Genomic DNA, 18,369 nt, shown 5'->3' on the forward strand with positions numbered 1-18,369 from the left:
CACGGGCATTAATAGAATCCAGAAAAATAAATGAACACTTAAAGCCCAAAGTTTAGTTCAGTAGCCGCATTAGTTGACTGTGCAAAGAGGAGTATAATGGCAATGCCTCATAATACAGTATAATACCTTATGTTGGAAGTGCTCCACACATGTTCATAGCCCTCATTTTTCTATCTCTAATCAATGACCAAAAACACTACCCCTTTTAATCATAAAAGACACCAATTTAAAGATGGTAATAATCAAGATTTTACAACCAAGTTTAAGCTCCACTAATTCACATTTGTTTGTACATTGAAAGGAGGAAGCTGCATATCCACATCCAAATTAAGACTGATATATCAATAATTTTTTTATCAAGCAAGAGTGGAATCTTCTTTGCAGGATCAAAAACATCTAGGATCAATATCTGCTTTGCATGGTCCTACTGAACTATACATTTTCCTTTTCTTTTCTTATATAAAGAAAAAGTAAGGATCTAATGTCAATTCATGCAACGAAGGGAAAAAAATAAAAAAACAAAAAAACTTAGGGAGAAAGAACGAGAAGTTGAATTGAATAATAAAAAACATTGATTTAAAATACAGAAATAGGGTCATACATTGAAAGTATAAAGAGTTATAAACAACCACTCAATCACAACTCATATATGATCATTTTTCTCTATTTTAAATTAATGTTTTTGATTATTTATTCTTTTTCTCTTCTAAGTTATTATTTTTTTCCATCCTAATATGATTGATTTGTGATTGAATTATAATATATTATTAATGCATGAATATTAAAATTTTAAAATAAGTGAAATAAATTCCACATCATTATTGACAGGCTGGCAAGCTATACTCTTCCCGAATCCTACTTATAAGAGCATTGAAAAGAAACCACTCTCCAAAACTCTCTGTCTCGGACATCCTTTGTTCTCTCTTCTCCTCTGAGGCGTGGAATTTGGCTTTCATTACTGTCTCTCTCTAAAGCATCAAGCACTCATCAATACTCATGTCTCCTTTCTTTCTTCCTCTTTCCTCTTATGTCCTCCCACAGTGATTTCCAAACACACCACTCCTACATACAGTCTTTTGTTTTTTGGAAATATAGCCATGGTCTTGTCCTTTCTCACAATCATTTCTTTCTCCTCATAATTCTCCTTACTGGAGCTTTTCACACTTCCACTATTTGAAGCAGACAACAAAGGCCAAGTAATTGATACCATCCAAAATCCCCTGTTTCACCCCCTCTCTGTTTTTTCTCCTCTGTTCTCTATAAAGAAAAACAGAATGGACAAGTGGGACAATAAACCCTCAAGAAAACAGCACCACAGAGAAAACCCTTCATTCTCTTCCACTCTTCTTGACGTTATCTACCGTTCCATCGACGAAGATCCAACGGAGGAGAAGGAAGAAGCCCAACTCATCTTCTACAGAGAAACCATGAGGAAGCAGAAACAGGGCAATTGTTTCAGAGAAGAAAAACCCGAAGCTGAGAAGCACAACTCTCGCAGGGCCAGGAAGGTGGAGAATTGGATGGAGAAGAGAGCCAGCGAGAAGGTTCTCATGGGGAGAAACTCACTGACGGAATTTGAAAGAAGAACGCGAAGCAATTCAATTTCAAACACACTCTCCATGTATTCAAGCTCAACCTCCTCTGAGTCTAGCTCTGTTGGAGGGTTCTCTTCTTCAGAGTCAGAGTCCTTCTATTATGGAGTGCAAAGGCCAAAGCCAATTAAAACCAGTGTTTCTGATAAAACCAAAACCAAAACCAACTTCGATGCTTCACTCCACAGTCACAACTTCAGGAGCCACTCTTCCCAAAGCCAAAAGCCAAAGCATGAGAACGGTTTTGGCAAAACCAAGTCCAAAGCCTTGAAAATCCTCTATGGTGAGTTGAAGAAAGCAAAGCAACCAATTTCACCTGGTGCAAAACTTGCTAGCTTCCTCAACTCTCTCTTCACTTCAACTGGAAATGCCAAGAAAGCAAAGGTTTCAACAACAACAACATCTACTTATCGTCCCGTCCTGATCCCGATTGCGACAGATCGTGTTGCTGATACTAAATCAGTATCAGCAGCACAACAACAACCTGGTTCCACTTGTTCATCAGCATCTTCTTTTTCAAGGTCTTGTTTGAGCAAAACCCCTTCTTCAAGATCAGGTGCAAAAAGGTCTGTGAGGTTTTGTCCTGTGAGTGTGATAGTGGATGAAGATTGCAGGCCTTGTGGTCACAAGAATCTTCATGAAGGTGAAGAGAGTTTGGTGGATTCCCGTGGAAAGAACAGAAGTGAGGAACTTAGGCTGCATGTCATGCAGGAGAGTCGCAGGGTGGAGGAGTTAGCAAGAGACTTGTTGAAGAATTATCAGAAAAAGAGTGAAGTGGAGTTTGATGATGTCATGCATTATGAAGATGAAGAAGAAGAAGAAGATGATGATGATGTGGCTAGTTGTGCAAGTTCTGATCTTTTTGAGTTGGATAATCTATCAGCTATTGGGATTGAGAGGTATAGGGAAGAGTTGCCTGTGTACGAAACTACCCATTTCAATACCAATAGAGCCATTGCCAATGGTTTCATTCTGTAATTTTGAGGGGGGCAAAAGCGGGGTTACTTTTTAATTAGAATTAAATGGTGTCGGGGTTTACATCAGATAATAAGATTTCTCCTTTTTTTTTTTTTGGTTTTATTGGGACCTTAATCTAATTCTATTTTCTTAATTTCTCTATTATGTTTTTCTTCTTGTTTTTTTAGTATTTCTTCATGATTTCGTGTCTGATTTTATGGTTAAAATGTTTACTTCATGCAATATCATTGAGCACGAGAAATGTGGAAAAGGGGTGAAAAAGCAATTAAAGAAGGGGAAGAAGATGAAGATGAAGTTGAAAGCAAAGGCAGAATTTCTACACTTATTCGTGGCAAGAGAAAAGAGGGCTTTTGCTTTCTCTCATATGTGTGGGGGCCCCTTTTGCTTGAAATTAACACTATCTTCATGCATCTCATGTGTGGGAGCAATAGTCAAAAAGTGGCTATGTTAATTAATCTAATGGGAATATGGGATCCTTTATTTTATTTTCTTCTCTTTTAAAATTTTGAAATTATTTTAGTTAATCTTCTCAAACGATTTTTTTGGGGGATAAAATTACTAGGTGAAAATTTTCAATGGAAGCATTGCTAATTTTAGAGGCAACAAAAAAGAGCTCAAATGATGGGTTTAATGGAAAAAAAAAGGGTAGAGATATAAGGCATGGTCTCCAAAGATGTGGACAAAAGATCTCTTCTTGGATTCTCTAAAACCTTGATGTCAAATTAGTTGGCTTCTAAGCCAAGAGGTTGTCCTTGAATTATTTGAAAGGCTAATGCAAACCGCTGAATATTGCTATTGATATCTTACCTTCAACCCCAAATCACTCCAATATCTCAAACTCCTTTCTCTATGTTTTTCTTTTGTTTCATACGTGTTTTCATTTCTGCTTTTTCTATTTATTTTTTGTCTCATCCTCTTCAATGAAATAAGATCTCAAACCAAATTTAATCTTTTCCCCTTTAAATGTTCCTTGTTCGTCATAAACATTATGTACCTTCTATGATGTCAAAAAAGACTACGTAAAATACATACTATGAGGTGGAAAAAAGAACAAAAATGAAAAAAAAAACTTTATGGGGATTCTCACATTATCTTAAATAAGGGAAACTTGAAAAAAAAAAAAACAAGAATGTTCAAATTCGTTGTCCAAAATCTCATTTACTTTTCTTTATGTTAATTTTTCTCTAACTTGTTCTTCTGCAATCAAATGTAATGGCATTCCTTCTCTTTATCTTACTTTTTTGTCCAATATAAAAATTAATTTATCTCTTCCTTTATTCTTCAAATTAAATTAAGTTGAAAAGACCATCAAAATAGTGAGTAGTATTAGATTTGATTCATTTAAATAATGTTTTAATTTCGAGTCTTATGAAAAAAATGTGATTAAAACTAAAAAATCACACTAAAGATAATTTTTCAACGGATATTGATATTGATAAAAATAATAAATTTTTATATCAATAAAATGATAACAAAAAAAAATAGCTTAAAAAGTGTCATCTAATAAGTCAATTTAGAAAACAAAAACAATTAGGTTAATGAAAACGCAAACTTTGGAGGAACACTAAATCATAACAGTGTGATATGCTAATTAAGTTGAATGGCCTTAACTAACAAATTTTTAAGGCAAAAAAAAATCTAGACTTTCAAAGCTAGCTAGCTATCTTGGACGGTAGGAAAAGAAAATTAAGGCTATATATGCTATGCTTTAAAGCGTCATAGGCGAAGAATGGCTTTGTAGGGCGTGGCGTGGACATGTGATGCCCTAACCGCAATTGACAAAACGATAGATTGCGTTTGGATAGAGAATTTTAACTGAGAAAAGTAAATTATTACAGAATTTAAATTTTTTTAATCTAAAATTTATTATTTGAATATTTTTTATAAAAAATTTAAATTTTAGGAAATTTAAAAGAATTTTAAAAAACTAAAAATGTGAAATTTTAATTTCCTTCTAAAAGATGGGAAATTGAAATTCTCTTCTTGATTTCAAAATGTTTGTATATTTCCTTTATAACCTTCATCTTATCTTTCACCTGAGCATTCCCGAAATCCTGTTCCCGAAATCCTTCACGTCGATGATCCTCTTCTTCAAGAAACACCGTCTGAGCTCGTAGAGCGTCGATCGGGTGCATGCATAGGGGTACGTAAAATTGCAGCCGTCGCTACCACTCCCCATGCCGCATCAATATTCTTTTCTTTGGAAGCACATCAATCATATATTTTCTTCTCTTTGCATTTATTTTTTTTCACCCTCACAATTTTAATATTCACACAATTTTGAAAATAAAAGAATTTCAATTGAGGTATTTGACATTCTTAAAATTTTAAATTTCCTCATCCAAACACACTTTTAAAAAATTGATTAGAAAAGGGAATTTGGCATGCAACTGTATAATTATTGGCTTAAAAAATCACTTTGCAATCTAATAAAAATGATTTGTTTCAAATTTAAACACCATAACTGTTACTGTTTTCATATGGTTGGTGAAGTGGGGGAGTACAGCAATCATAATATATACCGGATAGTGGGTGTGAAACCACCTACTCATCCCAAGTGCTGACGATTCCTTTGGTTTCAAATAATGACAGCAATCTTCCTAATTCCCCTATAATTTAATCAACTATGCAACTCTTTTTTTTTTGTTTTTTTTTTCTTTATATGGAATTAAAACTATCTTTATGATTTGGGGAGTTTTATCATGCATCAGAAGTTAATTTTCAGTTTGAAGGAAAGTCTTACATGTGATTTTGTTGAAACTTTATAAAGTAGACGCAAGTGGGAAGGTTTTCTTTTACCTTTTTTTTTATATATAGATTATGGTATGGGTAAATTAAATGAGTTTATTTTTTTTGCATAGTGTTAGTATATATATTTTAATTATTAACTAATAAAAAATCATGATAGATATGATTCTTTGGTTAGTTATTATATAAAATTAAACAAACTTTTATATATATATATATATATATATATATATATATATATATATATATAATCAATTTGTATTTGGATGATATTTTAAAAATTCATAAACAATTTCTCAAATTAAATTAATGTTAATTATTTGTAAGAGAAGAAAACTATTAGGTTTTTTCTTTTCTTCCCTTATCCATTCAGTTATATCAATAGGAATAGGAAAAAAGATGGAGTTGGATTGTGAAATTAATTGAATTTGGCAAGATAAAAAAAAATATATAGGCAACCTATTAAACTAAATTCATATCTACTAAAGTCGGCATAAGGAAGTTAGATAGCTTACACAATATCTTAGGTTAAACTTTATTGCTACTATTAGTTATACTCTAAAAAAATAATGAGCTAAATTAAAATGGTAAAACGAACCAAAAGATAATATATTTGTCCAAGTGTGGTGGGTCGAAGCTCATAAACGCTGTATGGTAAGATTCTTTCTTTCTTTCTTTTCTACTTAAAGATTAGTGTAAAAAACAGGATCTGTCAAAATGATTAAATTTATAATATTTTATCTAAGCTTCTTTAATCTCTTATATTGTATATCTTATGTCTAGCTCTTTCATTGCATTACTTTAAGATCTTATGATCATGTTCAATATTTACGGGTTGAGGACAAGACTGTTAGATTTTGCCATAATACACATCAATCAACATGGTTATGCTGAAATTAACTCTTTCATCAAGAAAAGGAAGAAAACAAAAAGCTTGTAGGTCAGAAACCGTAGCAAAACTTAAAACAATATTATTTTGAATGTTGTTGAAACTTAATACAAAACGGTGAAGACAAAACATAAAACAGATATAAGATTTAACTAATCATTTAGTGATAGTTTGGCACGCGCAAGAGGGAAAAGCAAAGGAAATCCTCAAAACCATATCTAAAAGACAAAAGCCTAAAACAATAGGGAAACAAATTAAAAGAGGATTAGGTGATTTGGGAGGGGAGGAGAGGGAAAATAAAGATGGTAGAAAAGAAAAGGTTTTTAAAAGAACAGAATCATATCGTTATTAATTTCTATATATAGATTTCATTTTTACTTCTTTTTTTTCTTTTTTATAATCTTTGTTGAAAATTCTGTTAAAATGAATAACTTTTAACTATTACTCCCCGTGTCTTTAAATTATTTCTTCTACGAGCAATAAATTACAATACAAGATTATTACTATTAGAAGATTATTTGGAAAAATTTGTATTCCAAATAATGAATACAAAATAATTTCTTTTAGCACATACTACATATATCTTCTATGATTTGAGCTGGATAAAATTATTATAAATAATAAAACTCACACACACACACACACATATATATATATATATATATATATATATATATATATATATATATATATATATATATATATATATATATTTAAACTTGAGGTCAGAGATTGAATCAAAAGATATAATTTTATTTCAATTCATCTACGTACTTAATGATATACAACAACAATTTGATTTGAAAGTTCTTGTATAAAAATTAATGAATGCCCAAAAATCAATCATGATTAAAAAAATAAATAGTTACAAACAAAATCCATGAATAATTTTGACTTATATATGTTTATTAGTATTAAGTCAGACAATAATTAAGTCTATAAAAACCTCAAAATCATTGGTTAAATTAGAATAATTTTACATCATGGATTGATTGAGACACTTGATGGTAAAATTATTATATTTAAGTTAAAATTTATTATAAATTACAATTAATTTATACAATTACTAGTTAAGGGATTTTTTAGGGGAGTTACTAGTTAAGGGTTGAAATTGATCATCCGAGAAAGTATAATAAAATTTAGACATAAAATTGGAAATAGGTATAACATTGACTATAAAATTGTTAGTTTAACAAAATAATTATTTTTTATGAGAGAGTTAATATTAATTGTTAATTTGTTAGTAGGATGAATTTTCTCCTTCCTTTTCTCTTTAATCATAAATCAATTTTATAACTTTTAACATAACAATCATAATAAAACATGTCACGTTTAATAAATTATTATTCCAACCTATTATTTTGCTCAAAAGTAATGACAAATATTCGTCAAAAATTATAAACACATATAAAATAGATATTTTTCTCTTTAACATATTTTATTTTATATTCAATAATCAATCAAATTCAAATATTGAACTACTTACTTAAAAGATACAAGCCGTTACTATTTACCTCCACCGTCATTAGTAAATTTTGGTTTCTTTAAATGTTTTTAAATACTTTTACAGTATACCCCAATTTAATTTGAGAGTTGTGTTAAGCTATCATTTTTATTTTTATTTTTTATAAAAAAATTCTAATTTTCCATTCTTAAATTATTTAAATTTTTAATTAATTATTATAAAATTTTTATATAACAAAATTTAAACTAAATAATATTAAAAAAAGCAGGGATAAATGATTCGATTCAATACCCCGAGCTAACATTTGTCCGTCTAAGCTAAGCACATAATCCAACATCCAACACTACAGATAGATTCGTGCTGTCAACAATGGTAATGAGTACGTACTACTACTGTGGCATTCCTTTGCTGTGTTGTGTATGCCACTTACCCACCATGCACAAACCACTTATGCGTAAAATAAAGGAATGGTAAGATAAGACTTTACCAACTTATGTGGCTATTAAAGGTACATCACCAACCATGCTTACATATTCTCTATACAAGCAAGTGGTTTAATTCATCACTGTCCAAACAAAAGGGCACAAATAGGGTCAAATAAATTTGCTTCGCTTTGTTCCATTGTCTTTTAGAAGATGCTAGATTAACGGATTATTTGTCATCTCTAACTGTAAGATAATCTTCTCAATAATTAGTAGCTACTAATCAGTTGAAAAAAAATAATTTAAATAACTGGTTGTGACGAGCTTACTCATTTGTTTGGGCTGTCAACTTTGTTTTTATGCACGCTTTCCTTTTTAATTTTCTACTACCATATTCCTTCTAATCAACGGCGACATGCATTATTATATATATAGGTGTGCTACTTTTGCACGTACAAATTATTTAATCAAGTGAAGTGATTGTGATCGGACACAAATAAGTAATATATTAAAATTAAAATTGAATTATTCGAATATTATTTAAATTTGATAATTGATCGAAACAATTTTTAGTAAGACCAAAAGTAAGCACAAACTGTTTATTAAAAACAAAAAAAAATTATGTATAGTGTAAGTTAATTACATGTCGGTTTCATGATCATATATATTTAAACAAATTATTTCTCGAAGCAATAAATGCGAAAAATAGTGCTTTGTTGATCAAAATGAACAAAAAATAATAATCAAGTTCTATATAGTTTTTTATTCCGTTTGACGTCAACAAGTTAATATTTCTTGTTTATTGTTTCATTCAAATAATTAATATTGCGTCTATGCTCTGATATCCAAAGGTGCGGGTATTCAACGGTTATGGGATGACAAAAAAGTTGGATCGATCAGGATTTACAAATCAAATCTTCCTTTTTTTTTATTAATTAAAAAAAAGAAAGAAAAGTATTCCCTTTTTTTATTCCGTTCCTTCTCTACACTAAAATTATGATGAGAAGCACAAATCAGCATATCTTTACAACCTTTTTCTTTGTTGATAAGAATATATTTCATGGAACTCATAATGAGAAGCGAAGTTTCCTGGATCCGCTCATCTAAGCATGCATGCATATATGTGTAAGGTATGCATGCATGTAATATAAGAATATGTTACCAACACAAAATATGTTTGCAACCCATATATGGACATACACATGAATGCATGCGCGCAAACCATTTTTGTCCAAAACAGTTTGCCATTCATTATTCACTATTGAAATAATTAAAATTAGATATAAAATCATCTATATATATATATACTTTTTAAAAAATCTATGAGTGAAATTTGGTCACCAATTCGTTATTTTCTTTTTTTTCAAAGGGTTTTTAGTACTACCGATCTAATCAATTAATTAGTTAAGACTACCAATTAAACTGTTTCCTATAATTTTAATTTTTACACGCTGTTAATCTTTAAAAGGTAGAACAAGTTGAATTAGCTTTTTTAGTGAACGAACTCTCTCCCTTGGTCGTGTCTCTCTAATAATGTTTTCATTGTTTCTTTTTCTTGTTTTGTTCTGGAATATTGATTGTTCATTGGCTTGTGCTTGTCCAATATCAGTGTGTGGGAAATAAGTGAAGCATAGCCCGTGGAACTAGGGCGCACCCAAAGTTAAAAGATATTTAGAATATATAGGTTGAATGTCGTCATTTATTCAAAGTTTTGCGAAGCCTGCATACCAATTACCAACCATATATAATTTTTATATATTTGGAGAGGATAATTTTTTTCTTAATTCATAATTTCACATATTTAGTGTTGATTAAATTCACACTTGCACACTTAACTAGCTAGGTAGGTATACGAAAAAATGAGTCACATACAAATTGGATTCAGAAGTTGAAAGACAGCTTTAGACCACACCACATAGACATTGTACCCTTGAGCTTCTTTTTTGCTTTTCTTCCCTTTGCACCCACACGTGATGAATTGGCCCCACATGTCCCATAACTGTCGCGCATGCACACGTGTGCTCTTCCTTCACTGATCCCCTTGAGAAACTCTCTCTCTCTGCAAAGTAAAGCAAACAACACTGAAGTATCAATATAATGTGAAATATAATGAATATATTGATTATATTCATCACTCATTCTCATCCATACACGCCTACTTCTATAATTCATCATTCATTCTCATGTATGTATATCGTTTAATACATCTTTCAACATATAAGTGGTTAGGGATTATAATTTTTGTATATAATATATTAGAAATTATTTTATTATAAGCTAAATAATGAAGAATATAGTTACATATACTCACACCACCTGTATGAACCACATTAAGTTTTAGTTCATAGATTAGTATATATATATATATATATATATATGTGTGTGTTTACATTAATTGATTTAAAGTTGTGAAAGGGTAGTGTGTAGGGGACCCTTCCACTTTGATTAGGGTTGCTCCCCTTCTGCCTGGTAAGAAACACCACTCAAGTGTTGACACATGTGAGAGATTCCCACGTGTGTCACCATCACCATGTTTGGTGCCGCAAGTGCCTTATTTGACTTTGATATGGGTTGATGTGGAGAAGCTAGGAATTGAAGGGTGACATGATTTTAAATAGTTGTATGCAATAGTAATTGTGACCGTAATGTGAAGAAATTTTTACTCAGCTCTCAGCAATTGTACTGCAATCACAATTATAACCATATTTTTCTGTAATTATTGTCCACAATATAAAGATTTTTTAATTTGGTTCACTACAACACAATTATAACCGCAACTACGATCACAATTTAAAATTATGACTGGGTATATGGTTTTGGTTCTTTTGAATTTGGAATGGAATGGTATTAGTAAAGTGAAATCGGCAGGGTTTTCGAAGAGGTGATGAGAGTGAAGTGTAGCAGCTTTAGTAAATAGTAAAAGAAAGTAAAAGGGAAAAATATATACAAGGGGTATCGTGGATTTGGATGTGTGAATCACTGTGTTTATCTATACGGAAAATAGAAAAAAGAGAAAGTGAACAAATTTTTGGTGATCCCAAGAAGATTGCTTGTCTTGAAATACTTAATTGGTAGCAGCTTTAATTTTTCTCTTTGGAGAGACAGAGACTTGTGTGGGAGTGGGAGAGTGTCTATAGGAGTATGGCAGATTCCTAGCTTATAAAAAGCATCTAGCTAGATTTCAAAAATAATGATCATATGTATAAATTTATGGGGTCGATTTAAAGTATATATAGGTATACAAAATATAATTAAGTTAACATACATATATATATATATATATATATGAATAATATCATTTTTATATTATTTTCTCTTAACTATTTATTTTATACTTTTTACTTGGGTTTGCCATAACAAGTTAAAGAAACTAGTTAACTTGTGTGAAGACCAAGTTTCCTGCTTCATTTTTCTTAGCCTCTTTTTCTGATGTTTCATTTTTTAATCTGAAAACTTGGTAATATGTGTTGGGAATTGAGCTTGTTTGATTCTTATACATCAAGCCTTACTGCATTCCAATAAAGTTTGGATTTGGAATCTCTATACATTACTTAATGCTCAATCATTTGGTGTCCCATACTATGCAGAGAACAGCAGAGATTTTATATTAATAATCTCAAAATCAAGGTTGTTTATATGAATGTGCATGGTTACAATTTCTAGAAAACAATACTTATACTAGCTTAATTTTAGATCGCCTTTTGTTTCCTTGAAGTCATTAGGTTCATTTTCATGTTAACCTGCTTGTTAATATATAATATGTAATCATATATAACAGATTTTTTTTTTATGTTTGTGATTTTTATAACCATGCATACATAATGGTGAACATTCTCCCAATATTCTTTTACCAAAAAAGAAGTTTGATATTGTCACAAATTACAGTAATTTTTAGAACTAAACCATAAATTAAATCAGGTAATCGTGTAAAGATAACTAGAAGGAAGCGTAATTAAATTGAATATGTTATGCAATCAATGCATGCAGTCCCTGATGACAATGATGGCACAACTAATGACGCAGTTAACCTCAATAAGACAAGACATCTTTCTCAATCGACAATAACATGGTGATTTATTGTGCAGTTGTTCAGTATACTTCAGACATCAGAATCTTGAAAATTGTTGCTAACTAGAATCTGCAGTCTTTGTTCTTCTAGTTTTCCACTTCAGCAGAGATCCAAATAGCAATAATGTTCAGCATAGAATTGCAACATTGCATGCAGTTCACATCTTTAAATTCTGTAAGAGGGACCATATAACGTGTTCCTCGTCCAACCAATGAAGGATAATTATACATTGAGCCACGTTAGTGTAAAAAAATGATGTCACTTTCCACCGCTGAGGGGATGTGAAAGTTCAAGTTTCATTCGGGGTATGAACTGTGCCTTTCATGTTAGTACATCCATTTTATCTTTTATATTAAAGACAAAACAGACATGGTTACTTCTCGAGAACAAGTAAAATGATCATGTAAGAAAATTGTAGTTTCTCTGATCTTAAATATAAGTAATTTTTTTATCTCAAATATAATTAAATCTTAACATTATTTATATATATTTATTTAATAAGATTCTCTCAAAAATATTCTTCCTTTAATAAGATTAAATATTTTTTTATATTTAATATCAAATTCAATGAAAATAATTTAGAAAAATATTTATTTTTGAATTAAAAATAACATAATTTAATATAATTAACTAATTTTCATAATAAATATAAAATATATCTTTTTTTTTTACTTATAATCAAGATCAGATTACTAGATTAGTTAATTACAGTTCTAACATGTGGTATGTACTAATCATAGAGAATTCGATCTCGTTATTTACAATCTTCATTTTGGTCAGTTTTTTACCCCTTTCTTTTGTTCTTTTCTGTTTGCTCGATCGATCTTTCTCCATCTGTAGAACTTGGCAAAAGCAAAGAGAAAGCAAAAAGGAAAGGACAAGACTATATATGTCTCAATTCTTACGTTACTCCTTCCATTAAAAGCCTGAATTGTAAAATATTTAATCTGTATGTGGAGTATACCAGTTATTATTGATCTAAAATGAGATTGGCTGCATTAATTTTAATAAAGTGACGGTTTGATGATGGTTTTTTTTCATATCATAATATTAGTGTAGAGTATCCACCGAATTAATTTTTATCAGAAAATCTTACTGTGACTTGAATTCGAAATTTTGTTTAAGGGAACGAAGTTCAAGATAATTCATACCAACTACTTATTGGTTGATGATTTGATGATTTAATATAAACTACGCTTAATTGATGTTGGGTTGGTTCGTGATTTTATTTTTAATTATAAAGGATGGTTTGTGATTTGGGTTTATAGCTATATAGTTCAGTTTAGTAGAGTTAGAAATATTGCTAAATTCAACTAAAGAAGAAATACAGTAAGAGTTTAATAAACGTGCATTGTTAATGAAATATTAAAGAATTTTAATTAGTAGTATTAATCAGTTAAAAATTATTATTGATGTATTAATTGTTTAAGAAAAATATTATAAAAACTAATAAATTTACTGTGAAAATTTATCAATTGATAATAATATATATATTGTATATTATATATTTATATTATTTGTGCACATTTTTTATGCATATAATAACACCTACTAATATGTATACGCGAAATTATCAAAATGTATGGGCAGTATGGTCACTAATCTTGCATTTTATCTAATGTATTGACTTTTCTTTTTCTGTTTTTTTGTTAAAAAAAAAGTTTCAGTTGTTTCTTGGTTGTGTGGCCTAAGTGGGATGCCACATCATATCGTTCATGATGTTGAATTACAATTTTTTATGACCAAACATTCTAGAGTTTTTTTTATGAGTGAAAACATTATAGAGTTTGATTCTATCTTCTTTGTTGATTAATTATTATTCTAATAAAAATTCAAGTTTTAATACAAAACAACTAGTTATGCATCAAATCTCTGATTTTTTATGTTAGAGATGTAACATAATTATTCATGTATATATTTTTATTAAATTATTACATAGTATCTAAATTTGAGAAAAGGAAAAAAAAGAAAAAAAAAAATCATGATTCAAGATTTAGTGAAGAGGAGGAAAATGTTTAATGAGAATTTAAAGGAAGATTAATTATAGCTGTAAAAAGAACAATATATTTTTTATTTATGTTTCAACAAGAAAGCAAAGGAATATAGTCTTTAAACAACTTCTTAGCATTAGCACTTCTTCCTACCTCTATACCATTTCTAAACTAGCGTACGTTTTTCTATAAAAGACAATCTTCAATTTGTGCTGCATTTCTTTATCTTCCCTGCATCTGACAACTCTTTATATATATATATATATATATATATATATATATATATATATATATATATATATATATATATATATATAAGTTTCGTGTAACATCAACTTGCCTTCTCAACTCATCACGCACAATATATACTGTCAATTTAAAAGTATATAAACATTAGGAATATACGACAGTTCATTTCTTTTTTCACAGCTGTTAAATCCTTACCTAGAATATGATTTTCCTAATCATCTCAGAGCACATATCTAGATAACTTGAAAAAGAAATTCACATAACTTGTGCTATAATTTTCAAAGAAAATAAGATTCCGTTCGTTTGTAGTGAAAGAGAACGAAAAAGAAAGTAAATAAACAGTACTATGTAGTGGAATTTACATTTTTGCCTTTTACTTTAATTTAAAACTTTTATCTTATTTTACTTCATTTTTTTTTTCATTTTATCGAATGATACTTAAAAGCACAAAACTTGTCATAGCTAAGAGTAAGTAGTAATGGGATAATGGTGACTTGTTATAATAGTTATTATGGATTTGAGGAAGGGACAATCCACCAATGCCTCCTATTAGCCTATTAGCATTAGCTTGCCTAACCAATACACACCACACAATGTGTGTCGATCGACTACGTACGTATATCTTCTGTCCTTGAAAGAAATCTGTGAAACGTAAGTTTGATGAAGCTTGGCCAAACATAAGCCCCATCCATGGGAAAAGGGGTGCACATTATTTCTCCATAGTGAAACAAGGCATGGTACCTTACAATTGAATTTAATAGCTAGGACTACTTTCTAGCTTTTTGATCATTCACATATATGTCATTGTGATATTGATAATAAACAAATTAAACATGCTCATCATATCATGCAAGGTTGGACACGTCGTGGAAAAATGACTACCTATACTGTACTTAACCTCTACACTGTACATGTAGTTGATCTAGCTACAGTGTTGATTGAAGAATTACTACTATTCGTTGACATGTGATTGATTGAAGTTCATCAAATGGTGAAAAAAAATGAATTATTGGAAGGAGGGTGATTAATTGGGCTCAATAGTTAAAGAAATAAATTGGGGGTAGAGGAGGGGACCAAACACACACAATCAAAGAAATTACTTTTGAGAAACTGGTGAGTTGAGTACTGTACATGTACAATTTCGTTTTGCATGCAGCAGCAGATCATCAATCACATGCACATTGCACCTGACCTCCGTAAGCGAAGTGGTTAAATTCTAGTCAGTGCTGTAGATTCCTAAAAGTGGGCCATTCTGACATTCTCTAATCATTCATTATTGTTGGTTGAAATCAAATCATTTGAAAACGGCTCCAAGAGTCAAAGTTCATCTCCTGCACACATTGTATTAGATATTACTCTGACACAGTAAAAGTGCTTAATTCGTTGCCAACCACTCCCATATATATACTTATAAATTAAAATTTAAGATAGTAGTACATATTTAATCATTTTCGGACATGCACACATTTGAGAGCGACACTCAATCAAGTTCGAGAGTGCAAAAAATTATAATAATTATGTGCAAGGAAAATTAATTGTTACTAGTAATTTGCATGTGCTGTAACACTAGGGTGCAATATATAGCTAGCATAGAAATTAATTAATGGGGTTCTAATTTTAATATTTAAATTAAAAGTTCTACTATATGACCCGGATCTAGGAAGACCTAGCTAAGGGATAAGAGTCATAGAGATTGAGATGGCCAAGAATTCTACGTAGGCTAACATGACCGATGGTAAATAGTATGACAAAGACAGGTTGTTGAAGCCCACATTTGAAGGAAAATGCCATTGCCATTTGCCAGCAACGGCTGCTATTTCAACTAGCTAATAAGTCTACGATGTACCTAGCTAGCTACTAGCTATAATTATCTTTCGGTCTAAAAGAAAGAATTAATGATCTTGGAGTAGATAAGTTCATCAAGGTTGACTATGAGAATCCCTAATTAATGGAAGGAAAAAAAAAAGGGAATTGATTCTAATGAAAATCATGAAGAGGTGAGATGAATCTGGGTGTGTTGTCCTAACACGTGAGCATGCATTTTCAACGATGTGTGTATAATTTCTACTCCCCAAGGCACTATAGAAACATTCATATTCGGTGTGATTACCAATTTACCATTGAGAGGAACAAAAGAAAGCACATGTATAGAAAATTATGACTAAGAAGGTATCTTTATTAAAAATCTGTCTGGGGTATATATCAATACGACATTTTTGGGTGGTTCATAGTATATGGGATTAAACTAAATATGTGAATGAGGTGACTGTTTTCTGTTTGATTATTCCTTAGTTTGTCTTGTTTAATTTATTAATGAATCAATGAAATAGTCACCTACCTGAATTTGACCAAAAAAATAGTAGTCACCCACCCATTTGAATATACACCAATTTGTGCATAATTTTTTTTTAACTAAACAGTACTTCTCATCAAATCAAATATGACTTCAATGGCCAATTTCTCTTCCTAATTAAGGAATTTGACTTTATATTGAACACATGGGGATGGATTTGGAGAAAATTACAATTCAAAATGCTAGGTACGAGACAGTTTGATTTGATGTTTTTATATCCATATGAATCAATAACTATGATGTGTTATAACTCAAAACTATTTATGCACTATGTGCAATTCAACCCTTTTTTTTTTTTTATCTTTATTATCATCTTCTACTTTTAACCGAAGGCTGGGTTAGAAATAAGAACTCATCGATTCAAATATCCAACTTGTCCCTATGAGAAAACTCCAAAACTAGGCTATTAACGTACTTTGATACTATCTCTCACTCACCCCACCTCCCCAATATAACTGTCCCGTCAGTACTCTAGGCTATTAGCTAAAGATGTACATTCAACTTCATAAAAAAGTTGAATTGTGAATAGTGCAGAAACTGATCCCGCATGAAAGGAGTTCCATACTTCAATTCCATGATATCTATATATTTGATTATATGTTGAGAATAAAAAAAATTTAAACTCGATTTATAACTTTTTTTCTCTTCTTTTTATCACATTACATCATCTATCAAATTAGTTACACATCCCTCATTTCTTCTTTTCTCTCTCAAGTTATATATAATTTAAGATTGTCCAAAAAATATTTTTCAGGAGAAAAAGATAGCAAAAAAGAGTTATTAATTAAGTATTTAAAATTTTTGGTTGTCAAAATATAATCACTCTATGCAGTATATATGTTTACCATACAAGAGTATACCCTATTTCCTTGATTTTTAATTACCTTCATCGCATTTTTTTTTCTTTCTTCTTGAAATCAAAATTTTCATTTGAAAGTGTTTTGGACCAAGGCACCACCTGTAGTGGCCCATGAAGCTAAAACAACAAGACGGCCCAACGTCCGAAGAGTGGGAAGCATAACCCAAAGTTATAGCCACGCGGAAAATAATGAAAAACCATTTAAACTGCATAGTTGTCGGCAATCACTAATTCAAATATTCCGAAAAATGAAATAATCAATATTCAACAATATTTATTGTTAAAAATAAGTTAATGGAATTCTAAAATTTCTGGATCAATGATAGCAAGATATGCATTCTCCGACTAGCTCATTCATTACTAGTGCCTCTTAACTCGACATATACTAACTTAAATGTCAGGTCCTTGCTAGTGATCCCCTACCATTGTTGAACATCAAAAGGTCTTTCACTAAAAAGACCACCACTATCACAACTTGCTAATGCAAAATAAATGAATTTTTCTTTTTATCCTTGGACATAGAAGAATAGAAAGGAAGTTTTATATAGGTAGGGTTTAATTGTTATGCACCATCACTACAATTTTATTATACTATTAATCAATTAATAATTAATTTTGATATAAATTTAAATTTATTATTATAAAATTTAGCAATCTTACTATATATAACATTTTATAACTGGACTGTAAATAATTAATTTTTACACTTTCAGCATATATGTATACTAAAGTATTAAAGTACAGGCAAGCAATC

General features: G+C 30.3%; 1 protein-coding gene across 1 annotated transcript; it reads left to right on the forward strand.

Annotated features, from left to right (window-relative positions):
- Positions 1–878: 878 nt before the first annotated feature.
- On the forward strand, positions 879–2,703 carry LOC100798956 (protein BIG GRAIN 1-like B). The gene has a single exon (XM_006599693.3). The coding sequence runs from the start codon at positions 1,275–1,277 to the stop codon at positions 2,568–2,570; it is 1,296 nt and encodes a 431-aa protein (XP_006599756.1). The 5' UTR covers positions 879–1,274; the 3' UTR covers positions 2,571–2,703.
- The last annotated feature ends 15,666 nt before the right edge of the window (positions 2,704–18,369 follow it).

Source organism: Glycine max, chromosome 16 (genome assembly GCF_000004515.6).
Source record: "Glycine max cultivar Williams 82 chromosome 16, Glycine_max_v4.0, whole genome shotgun sequence".
In the NCBI taxonomy this organism is placed as follows: Eukaryota; Viridiplantae; Streptophyta; class Magnoliopsida; order Fabales; family Fabaceae; genus Glycine; species Glycine max.